This window comes from Mauremys mutica, chromosome 22 (assembly GCF_020497125.1).
Source record: "Mauremys mutica isolate MM-2020 ecotype Southern chromosome 22, ASM2049712v1, whole genome shotgun sequence".
NCBI classification, from domain to species: Eukaryota; Metazoa; Chordata; order Testudines; family Geoemydidae; genus Mauremys; species Mauremys mutica.
In genome coordinates, this window is record NC_059093.1 from 1,585,747 (window position 1) to 1,602,036 (window position 16,290).

General features: G+C 50.8%; 1 protein-coding gene across 3 annotated transcripts; it reads left to right on the forward strand.

Moving 5' to 3' along the window:
• Window positions 1-36: 36 nt before the first annotated feature.
• LOC123354790 (T-cell surface glycoprotein CD3 delta chain-like) lies at window positions 37-11,963 on the forward strand. Of its 3 annotated transcripts, none has more exons than XM_044997023.1 (6): window positions 37-188; window positions 4,507-4,536; window positions 7,237-7,425; window positions 8,428-8,559; window positions 9,632-9,675; window positions 11,584-11,963. In XM_044997023.1, exons 1-6 carry the CDS (start codon window positions 125-127, stop codon window positions 11,644-11,646), a joined length of 522 nt encoding a protein of 173 aa, XP_044852958.1. In that variant the 5' UTR covers window positions 37-124; the 3' UTR covers window positions 11,647-11,963. The 3 variants fall into 3 exon arrangements, with proteins under 3 accessions (XP_044852958.1, XP_044852959.1, XP_044852960.1); XM_044997024.1 differs by lacking the exon at window positions 37-188 and adding an exon at window positions 2,646-2,869; XM_044997025.1 differs by lacking the exon at window positions 37-188 and adding an exon at window positions 2,646-2,869 and having other exon boundaries at window positions 7,240-7,425.
• The last annotated feature ends 4,327 nt before the right edge of the window (window positions 11,964-16,290 follow it).

A 16,290-nucleotide genomic window follows, 5' to 3' on the forward strand; every position in this document is an offset into this window, starting at 1 on the left:
GCTAGTTTCTCATCCCTCCTCCGCTCCGTAACGCGCGCCCCGGCTCCGGCTGACGGGCTCGGTTGCCGCCTCTGCGTGCGGGAGGGGCAGGTCCCGAAGGCCCCCTGGGCAGGCGAAGCAGCGGATGGCGCTCAGTCCCGGGGCGGGCGCTCCTTCCCCGGGAGACACTCTCCCCAGCTCGGCCATGGGTGGGCGCCAAAGCTGTCACAGGCCTTTGCCACCCCAGGCTTCTGGGCACGCCAGAGCAGAGCCGAGGCCAGGGCGGGGTTTTCCTCCGCGGAGCAGCACTGCCCCATTCTCCAGGGCTTGGGCTGCGCTCAGTACCTCGGCTTAGCTACCAGAGTCGGGTGTGGGAAAACGCACCCCTGCTGACAAAACCCTGCTCTGTGTCAGCATAGCGAATGTTGGGGGAGGTGGCGACAGAAACATTCCCGAAGAAAGGTTCAGTGTATCCCGAAAGCTTGTGTTTTTCATGGCTGTGAATTTGGTAGGGCCCGAGTTATAAATCACTTTTCATCCAAAGGGCTTTGTGAACTCTGTATAGCTGTCTGGTTATGGATCCCTTATACACACCGCTAGGCACCCTGAGTTGTACTTCAACAAGGACAGCAGTTACCATTACAGTGTGGCAAGGTATCGCTAATAATCTCATGTGGTAAGGTCCCTGTCACTTAGGGCTAGATTTTTAAAGGTATTTAGGCAGCCATTGGAAATTAGGTGCTTAGGCACTTTTGAAAATCCCACTAGGATTCACTAGCTGCATTTTTAGGTGCCTAAATAGCTTTGCAAATCTGGTCCTTCGTTTTAGAAACTCAGCCCAGCATCTCCTAGTACTATGCTGGATCAGTGGGTTCTCTTAAGTATTTAGGTCTCAGAGACCACATACAGAACTAATCACAAATCCGATTTTCTATAGTACATGGGTTTTCCTTTAACAGACTTGCTTCAAAGTACTGACCTCACACAGATTGTTTTAGCTTGTCAAAGCTGAGATCACCTGCACAAACTGATTCTTTTTTTTAATAATTGTGTAGCAGCTGAAAAGGACAGTGTGAAAGCACTGTACGGGACTTTCCCTGAGTTCTCACTCTCTGGTTTAAAAATGATTCCCCACGAGGTGGAACTGTTTCAACATAAATCATTTCTAATAAAACACTGGCGTGGTTTGCAAAGAAGTAGGTATTCTGTTCATTTGGAGACACAGACATGACGCCTGGGAATCACAGGAGCAGTGAGAAGAACCTGGCCTTCAATATTGTATGTTTCTACTGGAGTCCTGCAGGGATCGTTTCTTATCAGTGACCTGAACGAAAACATAAAATCACCGATAAAGTTTTCAGATGAGACAACGATGGGGGAGTGGTAAATAATGAAGAGAACAGGTCACAGATACATAGTAATTGGGATCTCTTGGTAAGCTGGTCACAAACACTATTTCCTCTGTATTTGGCACTGGTGTGACACTGCTGGAGTACTGTGTCCAGTTCTGGTGTCAACAATTCAAGAAGGATGTTGATGAATTGGAGAGGGGTCAGAGACAAACCACGGGAATGATTAAAAGATTAGAAAACCTGCCTTATATTAATGGAGTAAAAGAGCTCAGTTTATTCATTTCAACAAAGAGAAGATTAAGGGGTGACTTGCTCACAGACTGGAAGTACCCACACGGGGAGCAAATATTTATAATGGGCTGCTCAGTCTAGGAGACGAAGTTATAACAAGATCCAGCAAGTGGAAGTTGAAGCCAGACAAATTCAGACTGGAAATAAGATGTACATTTTGAATAGTGAGGGTAATTAACTATTTGAGCAACTTACCAAGGATCGTGGTGGATTCTCCATCACTGGCCATTTTAAAATTGAGACTGGATGTTTTTCTGAAATATATTCTAGTTCAAACAGTCATTATTTGGGGGGGAAGTTCTCTGGCCTGTTACACAGGAGGTCAGAGTAGATGATCACAGTGATCCTATTTAGCCTATGAATCTATGGATATTCCTGCAAAGGGCTTTCTTGGGAATCACTGCTGAACACACAAGTGGGCAATGATAACATTAAAGCAAACACGTTTGGTGGGAAATGGCTACATTAATCCTAAAGCCAAAGGACCAAGTTAATCCTGTGCATGTGTAGATACCACCAAAACATTGTATGAGCTAGCTAGTGTGCATCTGCACCATTCCCAGGTGCTGGATAGAGTAGCAACTGCTCCTGCTTGTCATAAGTTATACCCCTGCTTCTAACAGCAGTTCTCCTTTAGCTCCCTTCTAGTCTGTGCTTCTGGAGCAGTAGGACCTGAACTCTATCCCTACTACAGATGAGAAAGTTGGAGTGGCTGGGCTGGGTATTAACCCTGAAGTCCGAGTTGGCCACAGTTTTTTTACAGTACTCTTGTGTAATTCAGCTTATCCTATGCTTGAGAAAATGCCCGTTGGGTGTGATTTGGACCTAAAGAAGTTAGCTGCAGTATGGCTAATTTTCCTTCTTTGTTTTTAGTGGGAGAATCTTTTATATGCAACTGAATACTGTATTCTGATCTGTGTTGGCAGCAACTTTGGTGACCGCGAAACAACCAACCCTGACGTCTTTAAGCTGACGTTCTTAGGGGAAAGAAGACAGAGGCTTCCACCCCTAGGCTTCCTGTTGCCAACATCTGAAAAGGCTCTTGATACTGGTTTCACATCTCTCTGCTGTTTAGAAAAGAGAGCTTTAATATTATATATATATATTTTTTTAACTGGGTGAAGTACCGTAATTTTTCCTACACTAGTGAGGAAATAACTGCAGTTGCATTTTAGTGTTAAGGAAAAGGACCATGGGGAGACATGGGATTCTGGTCAGTTTAATAATGGTTGGATTTATCATCAAAGGTAAGATATTCAATCCTGCATTATTAATAATTAATTACTATTTTATTACCATAATGCCCCAAATGTGTTCAGTGCTGTAAAGACAGTCCCTGCCATAAGGCGCTAAGAATCTGTTTAGACTAAACACAGACAAATAAATGGAGGGGGAAAGTGTATAGCCAGATAGACAGACAGGCAGGCAAAGCTGTGAGAGTTAGGGCTGGCACACATCTTGTTGGCTCCTTATTAAGAAATACCGGTACATTCTTATCTGGTTTATATAGATTTGGTTTTGAAGGTTGTTTTTTGGCTGGGAGATGGACTCAAGAAGACCTAATGGGTCTTTTCCATTTCTACTGTTTGTACTTTCCATGAACATTAAGCTCACTTACAAAGTTTAAGGGGGGGAAAGACCATGTGGTGATATAGTTCAGTCTGGCAAGTAACTAAAACGTGATTGCTTTAAATACTCTGTGAGACAAACTCAAATACTGTGACCAAGAATAATTGTTCGTAGCAGCCTTGTACCATACTGCGTTGGATCATTTTAGGCAAATACGCCATACAATGTTTTAATCTGTGTTAATATTATATAGTGTGTAGAGCTCACTGGACAGTGCGTACATATAGCAAAGGGAAGCAATCCTTTTCCCCCATGTGTTTTTTGCCTAATGCAGCCTCACTTCTCTTCAGACGTATTCAGTAGGTATGTGATGTGTTTTGTTGGTGTTAATGGAACTCTGGGCCACATTGTGCCCTAAATGACACACTATTCCAGTCAGAGGAATTGCACAGAGTGTGCGTTGGGTATGTTTTGCCCTTTTGTGTTATCCGTTCTTGTTCATGGCTCTAAACGTGGGACATGATTGCTGAACGCATCCCAAAGGATGGTGAAATTTTAAGATTTAGCACCTCTGCTGAGTGCAGGTAAAGATTAAAGGTGATTTCAAATTAATTAGATTAATTAATATTTGTATCTTTGATTTGTGCAGTGTGTTTATATGTTTGAGTTTGAAGAGACATCTGCATTTTATTTCATCTGACTTATAGAATAGATATGTTTGACCAGCTCTAAGTGCACATACAAAGATTAAAAACAAATAGTTCCTTATTACCATATAAATAGATTTCCCCTACTCCAAAAAACCTTGGCATGCTCCTTCCAGTAAACCCAGCCCTGGAAAAAAGTTTGAGTGGATTGCTGAGCCTTTAGCCGCAATGATGAAGGAGTTGAACTCCATTGCACCGATTGGGTAGCGAGTTCTAGAATCATTAAAGCCTACATTTTAAAACACGGCCAATGCATTTGGGTGACTCAATTTTTGGGTGCCCAGTTTCAGCCAACCTAAGCCTGATTTAGTATCCACAGCTCCCATTAATTTCAGTTGGAAGTGTGGGTACTCAGCACTGCTACAAATCAGGCCCCAGGGAGCTCAAATCAGACACTGAAAATCTGTGGCTACTTTTGAAAATGTTGGCCTTTATAACTAAACGGAATCAGGAACATAGGACTTGCCAGGCCTGGTCTGAGCAGGGGCCCAGATCGCCCTGTATCCTCTCTCTCAGACTGGCCGGTTTCTTCCTGTGTCCTGTCGTTATTCCTTGAAGCAGGAGGGTTTGTGGCACTTCTAAATTACATTTTTTCTTTTTCCCCTCAGGTGTGGTCATACAAGTCTCTGCAGATAAAGGTAAAAACGCCTACAGAGCTCATTTAAAGCCCTTTTTGGTCAGGGTTGGATGGAGGAGACGTTTTGCTCTTGAAGGTCACAGAGGGTGGCTGTTTCACAGATAACCGTGGCAGCCAGGACTCTGCATCCCGCGTTTGTATTAGAGGTCACTGGGGAGGGAGGGGGACTTGGAGGGAGCACAGGTTGTCACTGTTTATGCCCCGCTTGCTCTGGGGAGAAACACAAGGCTTCAGTCTCTAGGACGGTCACTATTGTACCTTCCACCCGTGCAGCACGCTCACTTCTGTAGTAATCGTTTTGAATAGTGGGGGATGGATTCATGTCCCAGGGAAAGAAAGCTCATTATAAGAGACACGTACAATGAGGTCAGCCCGTTACGGTGACTTACTGGCCTGTGTAGTGCCTGTTACAAGACCAGCCTGCCTTGCAGTAGGACTGACTGCACCTCGATTCACATTAGGCCCTATCCTGCCCCCAGTGACGTTGATGGCATCACTTTTGTTGGCTTTGCTGGAAGCAGGATTGGGCCCATGACTCTCAGAACTGCCTCCCTGAAGGTGGGTGCGGGGCAATACTAGGCAGCAGCTTAGAGCAGGAAAAGCAGATAACGGAAAAGAGCCAGTTCCTCACTCACAGGATAGGAGGCCTCGGAATCCAGTCCAGCGTGTGAAGTGTCACCATGAGGCTGATGGACAAATCGCTCTCAGTTCTCTCCAGTGGGGAAACCAAGAACTGACAATTGGCCAGACTGGTCCAACGACAAATGTAAAGGTCTCGCTTCTGATCCCTGATCGCCCCAGTGCGGATCAGTAATAGCACCACTGAAGTCAGCAAAGTTCCTCCAGGGCAAAACTGATGCAGGTGAAATCAGAACCAGGCCCAACATTGTGGTAATCAGTGCAATTAACGGGAAAAGCACTGGACTGCAGAATGAAGCTGTTTGGGCCAGTTCTGCCCCTGTTGCCACGTGAAAGACTCATGAAGAGGCAAAACAGACCATTAAGGATCCGACCTTGCGATGAGCCGCTACGTTCACACAGGACCTCATTGACTTCAAACACTGTAAACTCAAAATCAGAGAGAGAAAATATCTTTTCTCTTCAGCTGCAGTCACTGAGGTGAATAAAGCTCCACAGAGAAGTGAGATTCTTGAGTTGAAGCTGTCCCTTTAACTGCATGTCTAGTTTGCAGTTACCTTTTGATATTGCTTTGTTAGTAGCAATTATTTGTTAATTTATTGTTGTTATTCAATATTTGCTTTAATTGTTCATGTAGTTCCTCAAAGCCTCTTTCTGAGTTCTTTTAAACATGGAATTATCATTATTTTCTTTAAGCATGGATTTCTGGGCACAGACAAGGGAACAGAGTCCCCACCCCAGGCAGTTTAATATCCATTCAGCTATTGATTAATAATTATTTTAGCATAAAATGTATTTCTCTCATAATAATTTAGAATATAATTGCAACCTTAATATAAGCGGTTAATGATACATATATAAATATAGGGACAGACCTCAAGCCAGCCTATCTTTGTGCAGTCAAGATTTTGCACCTCCAAATAATTATGGCTGCGTTTTTGAACTGGTGACAATTGAGTGTGCAACTAGCGGACACGGAACTACCTGATTTATAAACCCAAACAGGTACAGGAATTAGACACCTAGACTGGAGGTGACTGAAAAACGGGATGTGTGTGAGTTGAGGGGGGGTGTAATCCAAATTCTCAGCTGTGTCTGTGTTGCCGAGGCTTTGCAGTATGAGCTGCACTGCTCTCATTGTCAGTGCTCAAACAACAACAATCTTTATTTTGTGTTCTGAAGGCTGGGGAGTGACCCCCATGGGCTCGACCCTGCCCCCATGGGAAACTCATTTTGTGAATTTTACACAGTTTTCATTGTAATCAGTTTTCAGTTAAATTTGCTCACCAGTTACAGAGCTGACCACAGAACTATCTTTCGCTAACTGATTTGGCTGATCTCCCCACCATTTTTATTTAAAAAACTTGTTACAAAATTCCAGCCGCCATCACTAATTATTAATAGCCCGGAATCTGCAAACCCTTTCACTTACCATTCAGCCTGTGTATAGTGTGCAGGATCAGGGCCTCACATCCACAGCCAGAATTTACTGCAGGTTAAAGGATTCTGGGCCCAATTATTCTGTGCCAGAGTGAAAATCTCCCTGATAAAATGTCAGTTGCAGTATTATATTAATATAATATATAATTATATTAGATGCTGCTAATTAAGGACCTGATCTTACAAACACTTCTTATGGATGTACAGCTTATTCCGACCATCACTAGCTCCATAGGGGCGAATAGGACTGCTCCCAGCAATAGGCACTGTCCCAGGAGTTGTGCTGGCAGAATCGGGCCCAGAGTTATTTATTGCTAATAATTGACACAATATAACAACATGATTAATTATTAATATAATCAACGGTTATAGATATCTATATCTAGCTAGCTATAAACTGAATTGTATTCCTGAATATTATACCTATCACTGTATTATCACGGATATTTTCTCAGTGGGAACACCTTTATTCAGGGGTTTCTATCTCTGTCTCACTGGGAAATGGCTCCTTTCTAAGTGCCTGTGTAAGAAACCTGAGTTCTGAACCTCGGTTACTGATGACAACTCAGCCTCTGGGCTTCTTTGTATCTGTCACCTCCCAGCCTTCATTTTTGTTTTGCAGCAGTTTTCACTGTGGGAAACCGTGGCCATGATGCGGTCCTGAAGTGCGACACAACTGCCGCAGACTGGTGGAAAGATGGAAATCTTATATTGAAAAACAGCACAGAGTTGAATTTGGGTGCAGAAGCGGATGACCCGAGAGGAGTTTATAACTGCACTGGTGGAAATCTTGTACAGGTGTATTTCCGAAGTACGTTCACCAGTCAGTTTGCCTCTGGTCTATAAAACTAGAGCTGGTTCGAATTTTTAATTCTAAACTTTTTTTTTTATAAATGAAAAATGGCCCTGTTCTGGAAATTAAAGTTTTTTAAATGTTCTGTGAAACACACCTGCCATTTCTCCATTGGCTCTCTGTAAAGCTGCAGCAGTGGCAGATGTGTGTGTTTCTTTGTCCCCAAATTTTCCCCACAGGCCACGTGTCTTGTAAGGAACCATCCTGCATTGGCCCAGTAGGGGAGGGAGGAGGCTGGATGATCTGCTTGGGCTCTTCCACCTCTGAACTCTAACTTTCAGTGCTCAGCCAGAAATCTCAGCACTTCTCAGACTGGGACTGGCAGTGGCACGGGGGCCCCGGTGTTCAAAACTGGCCCCTGGGCAGCAGGCACCAAGATGTGCACTTGTGCTTGGGCAGGTGCCTGTTTGCATGGGTGGTTCCTGGATCGCCATGCACACATGCATGACTGCTGAGCTGACTCACTCCACACCCATTTTGCAGCTCATTCTGGACTGGCCCTGTGGCTCAGGAGGAGCTAGTGCTCTGCCCTGACACACCCGAGACCCTGCTCCCTGCCCTATCCCAACTTTGCACTCCCGCCACCGGTTGCTCTGAGCAGGCACCCTGGGCTGGGTGCGCCAAGCCCTGCCTTGGTCGGGGAATGGCAGTTGCTGAGCAGTGACCGTTCTGTTTGGTCAGCGTTGCGTTGGTAGGCTCCCTCACGGGTCCTGTCCAGTTGCCTTTGGCTGAGTGGGGCCTTGGAGGTGGGAGAGCGGAGGTGTGTGTGTGGGTGTGTGTTAGGGGGGTTATATTTCTAACTGGGCAGCAAAGAGGTTTTGTAGGGGGAACAAAGAAATCCTCCGGGGCTCTCCTGCTGGCTTGCTGCCTGTGCCACTGAGCTGGATGTGTAGGAGGTGGGTGGGTATGGAAGGTTGTGCCCCATTCTCAGTACTCTGTGTTGTGTCTGTGGCTTTGCAGTGTGCCAGAATTGCATCGAGCTGGATGCAGCCACCATCTCGGGGATCGTGGTAGCTGATGTCATCGCCACGGTCTTCCTGGCAATCGCCGTGTACTGCATCACCAGCCAGGAGAGTGGCCGTCACTTACGAGGTGAGACGGAGGAGGCCCCTCTGTGCAGCTCAGGGGAGGAGTTTCTCTGCTGCCCAGTGCAGGGACAGGGAGTGTCTGGTCATCTCCACTAACACCAGGATGAAGGATGGCTGGTCGGACAGGACTCGCTGTGCAGTATCCCTGGGGTCTTTCCATCACACTCACCCACATGATGCTGGGTTGGTGCCTGGAGCCCCTACGTGACACCTACATGCATGACTCAAGGACTGCATGTCAGCCCAGAGGGAGGGAGTGTGAGGGTGTCTGCATGTGTGATTGTGTGTCTGCATGTTGCTATGGGAGACTGTCATCTGTGTGTGTGGGTATCTGCCTGAGCAAGAGGATAGCAGCAGGAGACACTATTTTGTAGAACACCCACCTCTGGGCTGATTCTCTCTAACTTCCTCACAAATTCACATAACTTTATAAACTGCATAGGCAGCACGTGGGAACAGAGCCATACCTGGAGTGAAGGGCAGCAGCCAGCACAGATTGCAGTTGGGGAGAGGTGAAATTTTGGGCAGAGACATCAGGGTAAACCTCAAGGGAATGCCTCCATTTGGCTTTTGTGCATATAGTTTCCCACCTTTGCTACTGCTAGCTTAGTTCTCCAATAGTCGGGACTGTGGGAGCCCTAGTGTAGACGGGGCTCCTGTAGCTCTCAGAATTTTAAGCACCATGTTATTGACCCAGTGACACCAGTAGATGTTGGTTCCTTCTTGACAACAGCACCCCCACTGGCGGGGCTGAACCAGTGGCAGCAGTAAGTGAAATTTTAGCAGAACAGGCCTAGTGTGAACAAAGCTCTATGCTTAGCAAAAGCAACATGTGTTCCCAGCTGTCTATAGAGAGCAGAGAGGGGCCCTGGGCCCGCTGCCCTGCACCTGGTGTCGCTGTTACCACCCGTGCACAGGAAGTGTGGAGTGGGTGTGAAATGCTAGGACCCTGTGCTGTGCAGGTGTAAGTGGTGGTACAAGCTGCAGAGTGGGGGAGAGAAAATCACCACTGGGGTTATTTGAAAATGCTGCCCTCCCGCCGAGCTTCCCACTGACCTTTGCTTGATTTATTTTAGCTTCTGACCGACAGAACCTGATCGCCAATGAGCAGCTCTACCAGGTGAGTGACGAGTGGTCGCTGGGCCAGCCTTTCCCATCACTCAGTGCTCGGAAATCCGGACTGGTGCATGGAGGGATCGCTCAGGGCCTGGAGAGGCCCCGGGCGTTGCTAGTGATTTAGATCTGTACAGAGCAGGTGTAGAACGCTGCCCCCAGGGTGACTGGAAGTGTGTGGGGCCTGACTTGGTCTTGCTGCACCCCCACTTTGCCCGGTGTAAGGAGCAGCTGGCCCCAGTGCACACGCTGCAGCTGGGACGCCCTGTGGATGTGCCCCTTCCCACCTCCTGCCCTGCAGCTGGAACAGGGCGCCAGCGGCGTTGGAACAGTTTTTACAGTGGGGGTGCTGAGAGCCATCGAACCAGACTGCAAACCCTGTGTGTGAGGGAAACCCCGCCAAGCCGGGGGTCCTGCTGCACCCCTAGTTCCAGCACCCCACAGAGTGCTGGCTGCGTGGGGATTTCCCCGATACCCGGGGAGTGCCTAGCTGGCTGCTTACGCACAGTGACAACCTCCGGAGGGTTGAGCCCCAGGCGCTCCTCCCTCACTCTCTCACTTTCATGCGGAGATTAAATACCTGCCTTCTCACGGAAGTAGGCTGATCTGTGCAGGGCGCCTGCGGCAGTGAATGCAGGAGGGGAGGAAGGGCTACAGCAGCAGTACGCTCCCAAGTACCTGTCTAGGAGCATCACAGACACACCCAGGCACAGGCTCCCCCCAGACATATGTAGGGCACGGAGCCCCAGGGGTGCACAGGCTGATTAATTTGCCGTGTACCAGGTTGGTTACCTGCTCCTGCCCTTCAGGGCTTAAAACAGCCCAGGAGGGGGCTGGGGCAAGATGCCTGGGCTGATTGGGGGAAAGCAGGCTCAGCTGGGGCCATGCCCCAATCAGGCCCAGCTGGCCCCTATAAAAAGCTGTGAGCCAGAGGCCCAGGCAGTCTCCCTCTGCCTGTCGAGGGAGAAGGGCCTGGCTGCAGGGAGCTAGAGACCGGGTACCTGAGGGGAGCAGGGCTGGGGAGAGGCTGGGGAGCTCCAGCCTGGAAAGCCCCAGGCTGCGGCCTAGCATTGGGCTAACGGATACTGGGGGTTGCAGAGGGCAGCCCAGGGGTAGGCCGAGGCAGCAGGTCCAAACCCTCCTTGCCAGTGAGGAAAGGCTGATACTGCAGCCTGCCCCAGGGCGTGGGGCTAGATGATGACTGGCAGTAGCCTGATACTGAGGCGAGGTGGGGATAGGGGTGGGGGTTTCCCAGGGAGGGCAGACCCTGAGAGAAAGGGGTTACTTCTGGGGGGCAGCACCGCAGGTAAAGGGGCACTGGGGTCCTGGGAGGGACACGGGGGGCCACGAGGCAGCGGAGGGTACTCCGCAGGCTGGAGAGCTAATTCCTGGAACAGACCAGCAGGAGGCGCTGCAGGGGTGAGTCCGCACACTTACATGCCTGTATAATTTTATTTTGCTTCCCCCCCACGGCCCCAAACCCAAAACTGGTGCCCGCTACTCTGCCCCAGCACTGCAGGAGAGAGCAGGGAAAGGCCAGCAACAGTAAGATGAGCTAGCATATGGAGAGGTGAGCCGCCCAGGTAAGGTGGGAAACAAGCACTGGCTGCCTCCTCCTCCCCGCTGGTTCTGAGATCAGTGACTCTGCTCATCGGAAGCTCCTGCTCGCTGGGAACTCAGTGTGTGGGTTGTGATATGTGGGTGCAGGCAACATCTCCTCTGTTTTGAGGCTGCTGTTTCATACTGAAGCTTTGAATGCAGAGGATATGGGAGGTGCTGTCTGTGCCCATTTATCCTATCAGAACCCAGGCTCCCAGCTCCTGAGGTCAAGTACCACAGTGGTGGGTGCAGTGTATGATCCTCAATAGCAGAGAAACACTTTAAAAAGCAGCCTTACCTTCTCCCTTCCTCCTAGCCCCTTGGTGAGCGGGACAATGAGCAGTACAGCCGCCTCGGAGTTACCAGGACCCGCAAATGACAACAGAGTGCACCTGGGACCCTTGGCCCTTATCCTGTCGCTTTCCACATGGGAACCAACAATACTGGGGAATCCTGCCACCTTTGAAGCAGCCCACAAAGCCTTCACGCTGCAGCTTGGTGCCAGAAACCATGGTGATGGGCATCTCACTAATGTGTCTAAGAAATGGATGATCTCTGCTCGCAGGTGATTCTGGGCCCTGCTTGTCTGAAATCCCTCTGGCTCCCTGCAGTGCCAAGGGTGCTTGTAGAGCTCTCTGCTCTTTGTGATGCTTTTGCTTTGGCAATAAAGAGGCTTTGCCCAGGCTGGTGAGAGGAGCAGAATCCTACCTAGCTGTCCTGGTTCCAGGGTCGCCATTGCAGGCAGGCCTGCAGCTGATGGAGGGTCCTGTCTGACATGACCCCATGTGATCAGTAATGGGCCCTTCCTGAGTGCAACAAGCCGAACTGGTGGGGGGCTTCTGCCTGGCCCTGAGCCCACCCTGCTGGGTGTGGAGACTAGCTGCGCCGTGCTAGCGGTTGGTTGTTTTTAACATTGCGTGGGAGGAAAACACTGAGGCCAGGGAGGGCAGAGACACCCATATAAACTGCCTGTGGCAGGAAGGGTGGCATTGTGGCTCATCAAAGGCTGGAAGCCAGAGCCCAGGTTCCCATTCCTAGCACTGGGAGAACATGGGCAAGTCATTTGCCTTTTGTTTCTGTGCGTTGGGGGCTGATGATATTGATCCACCTTGCGGGGGTTTAATCTTCATAAATCCTTGGGCGGGGGGGAGAGAGAGAAATGCTCTGAGAGGGGAGAATATCATCACCCCCCCTTCCCCCGGCACCCACCACACAGCAGCAGCTTGTTCCACGCTGCTCCCCTAATGATACACCTAGGCCTGCTCGTGCCCTGGCACAGCTCTTGTGAGTGTCAGTAACACCTGGGCCTCCTGCAGCGTCTTCCATCAGAGTGCTGCAATGTCCAGGACAGCCCCTCCACCCCCTGTGATCTGACTGGGCCTGGGGGAGTTGTTTGTACCAAAATAGATTTGGTTTTACACGTGCAAGTTTCTGCTTCCGCCTGAAGCCGCCAAGGCCCCGACGGCCAGTCCCTTCCCCCAGCACACACCCAGGCTGCGAGCCGGCCTGATCGCTTGGTGGCAAACCATCAGCACTAAACCTGGAGATGCTTTGAGCTGGGCGTGCTGCTGCTGCTGGAGGGGGCTGACGCAAGCTCTCCCCAAGATCAGATACGGCTCTGCTGTGACCGAGGAGGAAATGGAAACAGCAAGAACTCAGAGCAAAACAAGCTGCAGAGGAGCTGATGGTGCACGAGGGGGGCAGGGCAGAGCACTCGCCATCAGATGGCGCAAAGCAAGCCAAGTCCGCTCAGCCCCCCTCCACCTTAGGGGGCTCTGGGGCCGCTGCTGGTCAGCCTGCTCCTCCCGTTGCCCACAGAGGGTAACCCCTAGCCAGGCCCTTTTGTTTCTGTGACCAGAGGGGCACTGCCAAAGGGACAGGCCGCAAAGCAGACTCAAGCTCTTGGGGTGTGGAGCTGCCCCCCCTCCAGCCCTGCCTCTCAGGGGATGATTACGAGTGGCGGCCCAGTTGTCAGTCTGGGATGGGCGGGGGGGGGGTTCTTCTGAGGTGGGGCTGAGTTCTGCCCTCTGTGACCCTAAATAATAGTGCAGTGCTTCAGTTGGGCACGGCCTGTAAGCCCCCTTCTACTGATAGGGAAACTGAGGGGTAGAGGGCTGACGCCAAGGCCACTGGGGTGTCAGAGCAGAAGCCAGGTTTGCCTCCCCTGCATCAGTCACAGGGACACCCCTGCCCAGGGCCCCGTCTGGTTGAGCAGAGGCCTGTTTCCTGCATTCTGGCCCGACGCTCTTTGTGGGCTGTGGTGAAGGGGCGGAATGGGCTGGGGTTTGTCTGGTCAGCGAGCGGAGGTGACTGATGGGCTGGTCAGTGCAGCATGAACCCACCGCAGTGCTTCCTCAGAGCAGGAGACGAGCAGCACTGGCCTGAGTCCAGAGTCAGCGTCCTGTGTGCACATCGTTAGATACACCCCCTGGCTGGTTTGTCTCCTCCCCCAGCACCGTCTGGGGGCCCAGCTGGGGCAGTTAGGTTCCTGAGCAGTGTGCCCCCTTCAGAGCTCTCCTGCCGGGTTGGAGCCAGTCGGAGTCTTGGGGATTTCTCTAGGATCCCAGGAGCAGGTGCAGCAGGGATGCCTGCCTGCCTGCCTGCCTGGAGCAGTTGTTTAACCTCCCAGTTGCCTGTTCTTGGGGAAGGTTCATTGCTCTTGTGACACGATTACAGACTTCTGGCCAAAGGGTCGAGAGCCTGAGGCTAGAGAACAAAAGGTACCGAGTGATGGAGCAGAAAGCAGCTGAGTCCCAGCACCTGCACTCCCGTGACGACTGTACGTGTTGGCCTTTGGAAAGCAGCCTGGAACACACAGGCCTCATGTTAGCAGGGCCTCTTTAACCATCAGCACAGACAGTTCCTGTCCCACTTGCCACACATGCAGCGGGGAAAGGACATGAGCAGGGGAGGGAATCGTGCTGCCTGGTCAGGGAAATGCTAAGGGTTCATAAGTGCCTTTCTCCTCCTTCCCAAAAGCACCCGATGGGGTATGAAGCAGGGATAGGCAGATTCCTTGGCCCTCCTAGGAAAGTCTGGGAGGCCTGTGTCTCAGGATCTGATGGGAGGGCTCCTTAATGGCCCAGGGATTAGTTTTCTGCATGCCCGTAGAACGCAGCGTCTGGACGGACAGACATGCCTCCGCCATGCGATGCATTGGATGTAACCTGTGAAGCCTTTTCCATCTCTCCTGTTGGCTACAGTTACTGGAACACTGCTGCTCAGCAACAGCTCTGACTGCCCCAGTTCCCTGGGGTCCTCTCCATCCGAAGGCCCCACCCCTGAATAGAACCATCCGTTATTGCAGGTCTCAATGTCTGGGCAGAATGGGTGCAAGTAACAGATGGGAGCAGCAAGCAGTTAAAAACCTCAGAAACCAGGTCACCCTCTCTGTGCGGGTCGCAGGCACCTGTGAGTCGTGGGCTCCTCCTGGCTTTCTAAGAATTTGGGTGAGCACCAGAGAGCTGCTAGCTGTATTAACATGGAGGAAATGCCCCTATGTTAATTCGGCTGTTCTAGGATCACATAGCGGCTCATGTAATTACCACACAGTGATAGGTGGGTAATTATATGGAGCCATTAGAGCTAGTGTAGGAGACAGACATGAGACCAAAATGCCAGGAGTGAAGTGCTATTATTGTGGGGTAAGTGGATGCGATTTACTAGTAAGTGGCAGGATTCAAATGTTATTGGTCCCTAAGTTGGGGGCCACATTCAGCTGCCCTGCTTGTGCCAGAGAAGGAGCAAAAATGGTCGAGGCAAAATCACAGCTCTTGAGACCATCCCATGCTTTGGGAAGAGACTTGGCTCACCCACTGCAGACCTGCTCTGTGTCTGTAACTCCGTCCAGGAGTGAGCCTGGTACTGCGGGGCATGGAGAAACCGGGCAGCTCTGAAAGGATCAGCTCCCTTATTGGCCTCTTTATGGCACTGTGGTTTTCTCTGTGCAATTCTGGCCTTAGGAGGCCAGACGAGGTTTGTAGGCACACGTGCAGCCAAGCGAGGAGACAGGGCCGTGTAGGTTTGTAGATAGCTGTGTGGAGACACTGCAGTGAGCTGACAAGTGGGGAAGATGATGGTTACTCATGCTGGCAGCCCTGGGGAAGGCAGTTTGAGCACATGGGTACGGCTGGAAGCAGGGCCTGACCCACTGTACATCCAGAGCAGCTGTTCCTGGCTGGGCTGTGCAATGAATCACAGCCCTGGTCTGAGCCCAGCCATGGCAATGCAGCTGCACCAGGGGGCTGAGGTCAATAACTTCGCTACTGCATTGACTTCAGTAGAGTGACACCCATTTAGACCAGCGGTGAACCTGGCCCTGGGGGTTTCATGGCTGTGTGGGGGTGGTTCTGTTTGGCTCTTGCTTGCAAACTCTCTCCTCTTGACATGTAGGGCTTGCAAGGTAAACCCAGCTGTGCCTGCCTCTGTAACCACATCCTCCAGGCCAAGCACACTGAGCCGAGGCTCGAAACTGGCTGGGTGCTCACTCCTCGCTGTGCTGAGACCCCAGGGCTAAACCACAGCCCACCCCAGTTACTGCTGCTTCCTCTCCGGAGCGACGTCTCCCCTCTGAGTAATAGAAAACTGACTCTGCTCAGCCCTGGGCTAAGCCAGACGCTGGTGTCTGCTCCCAGCTGCCCATGTGGCTCTCGGGAAAAGGAAACAAGTCGGAATCCCACTCCCCACATTGACTGCCCTGCCATCTTCATGAAACTGGGTCATTTTAACTCCACTGGCTTTTGAAGATGGCTTGTTAAATGGAGTGTAAGTGACCACAACCTTGTTATCTTGTCCCAGGCCTGACCTGCAGCCCCCCAGCTATTCCAGCCCAGCCCCCAGCTCTGCTGATGACATCTCTCCCCTAGCCTGGCCATTGCACTCCACTGTTTGCTGTCTGCCCCTCACCCCCTACCAGTGCACCTCAGCAGTGACCCCCGCAGCTTTTGCAGACCCGGGTCTTTCCTGCGCAGAGTCCTCTGAGCAACGGTTGTGTGGAGAAAGAATGAATTGGAAACGCCCTCCA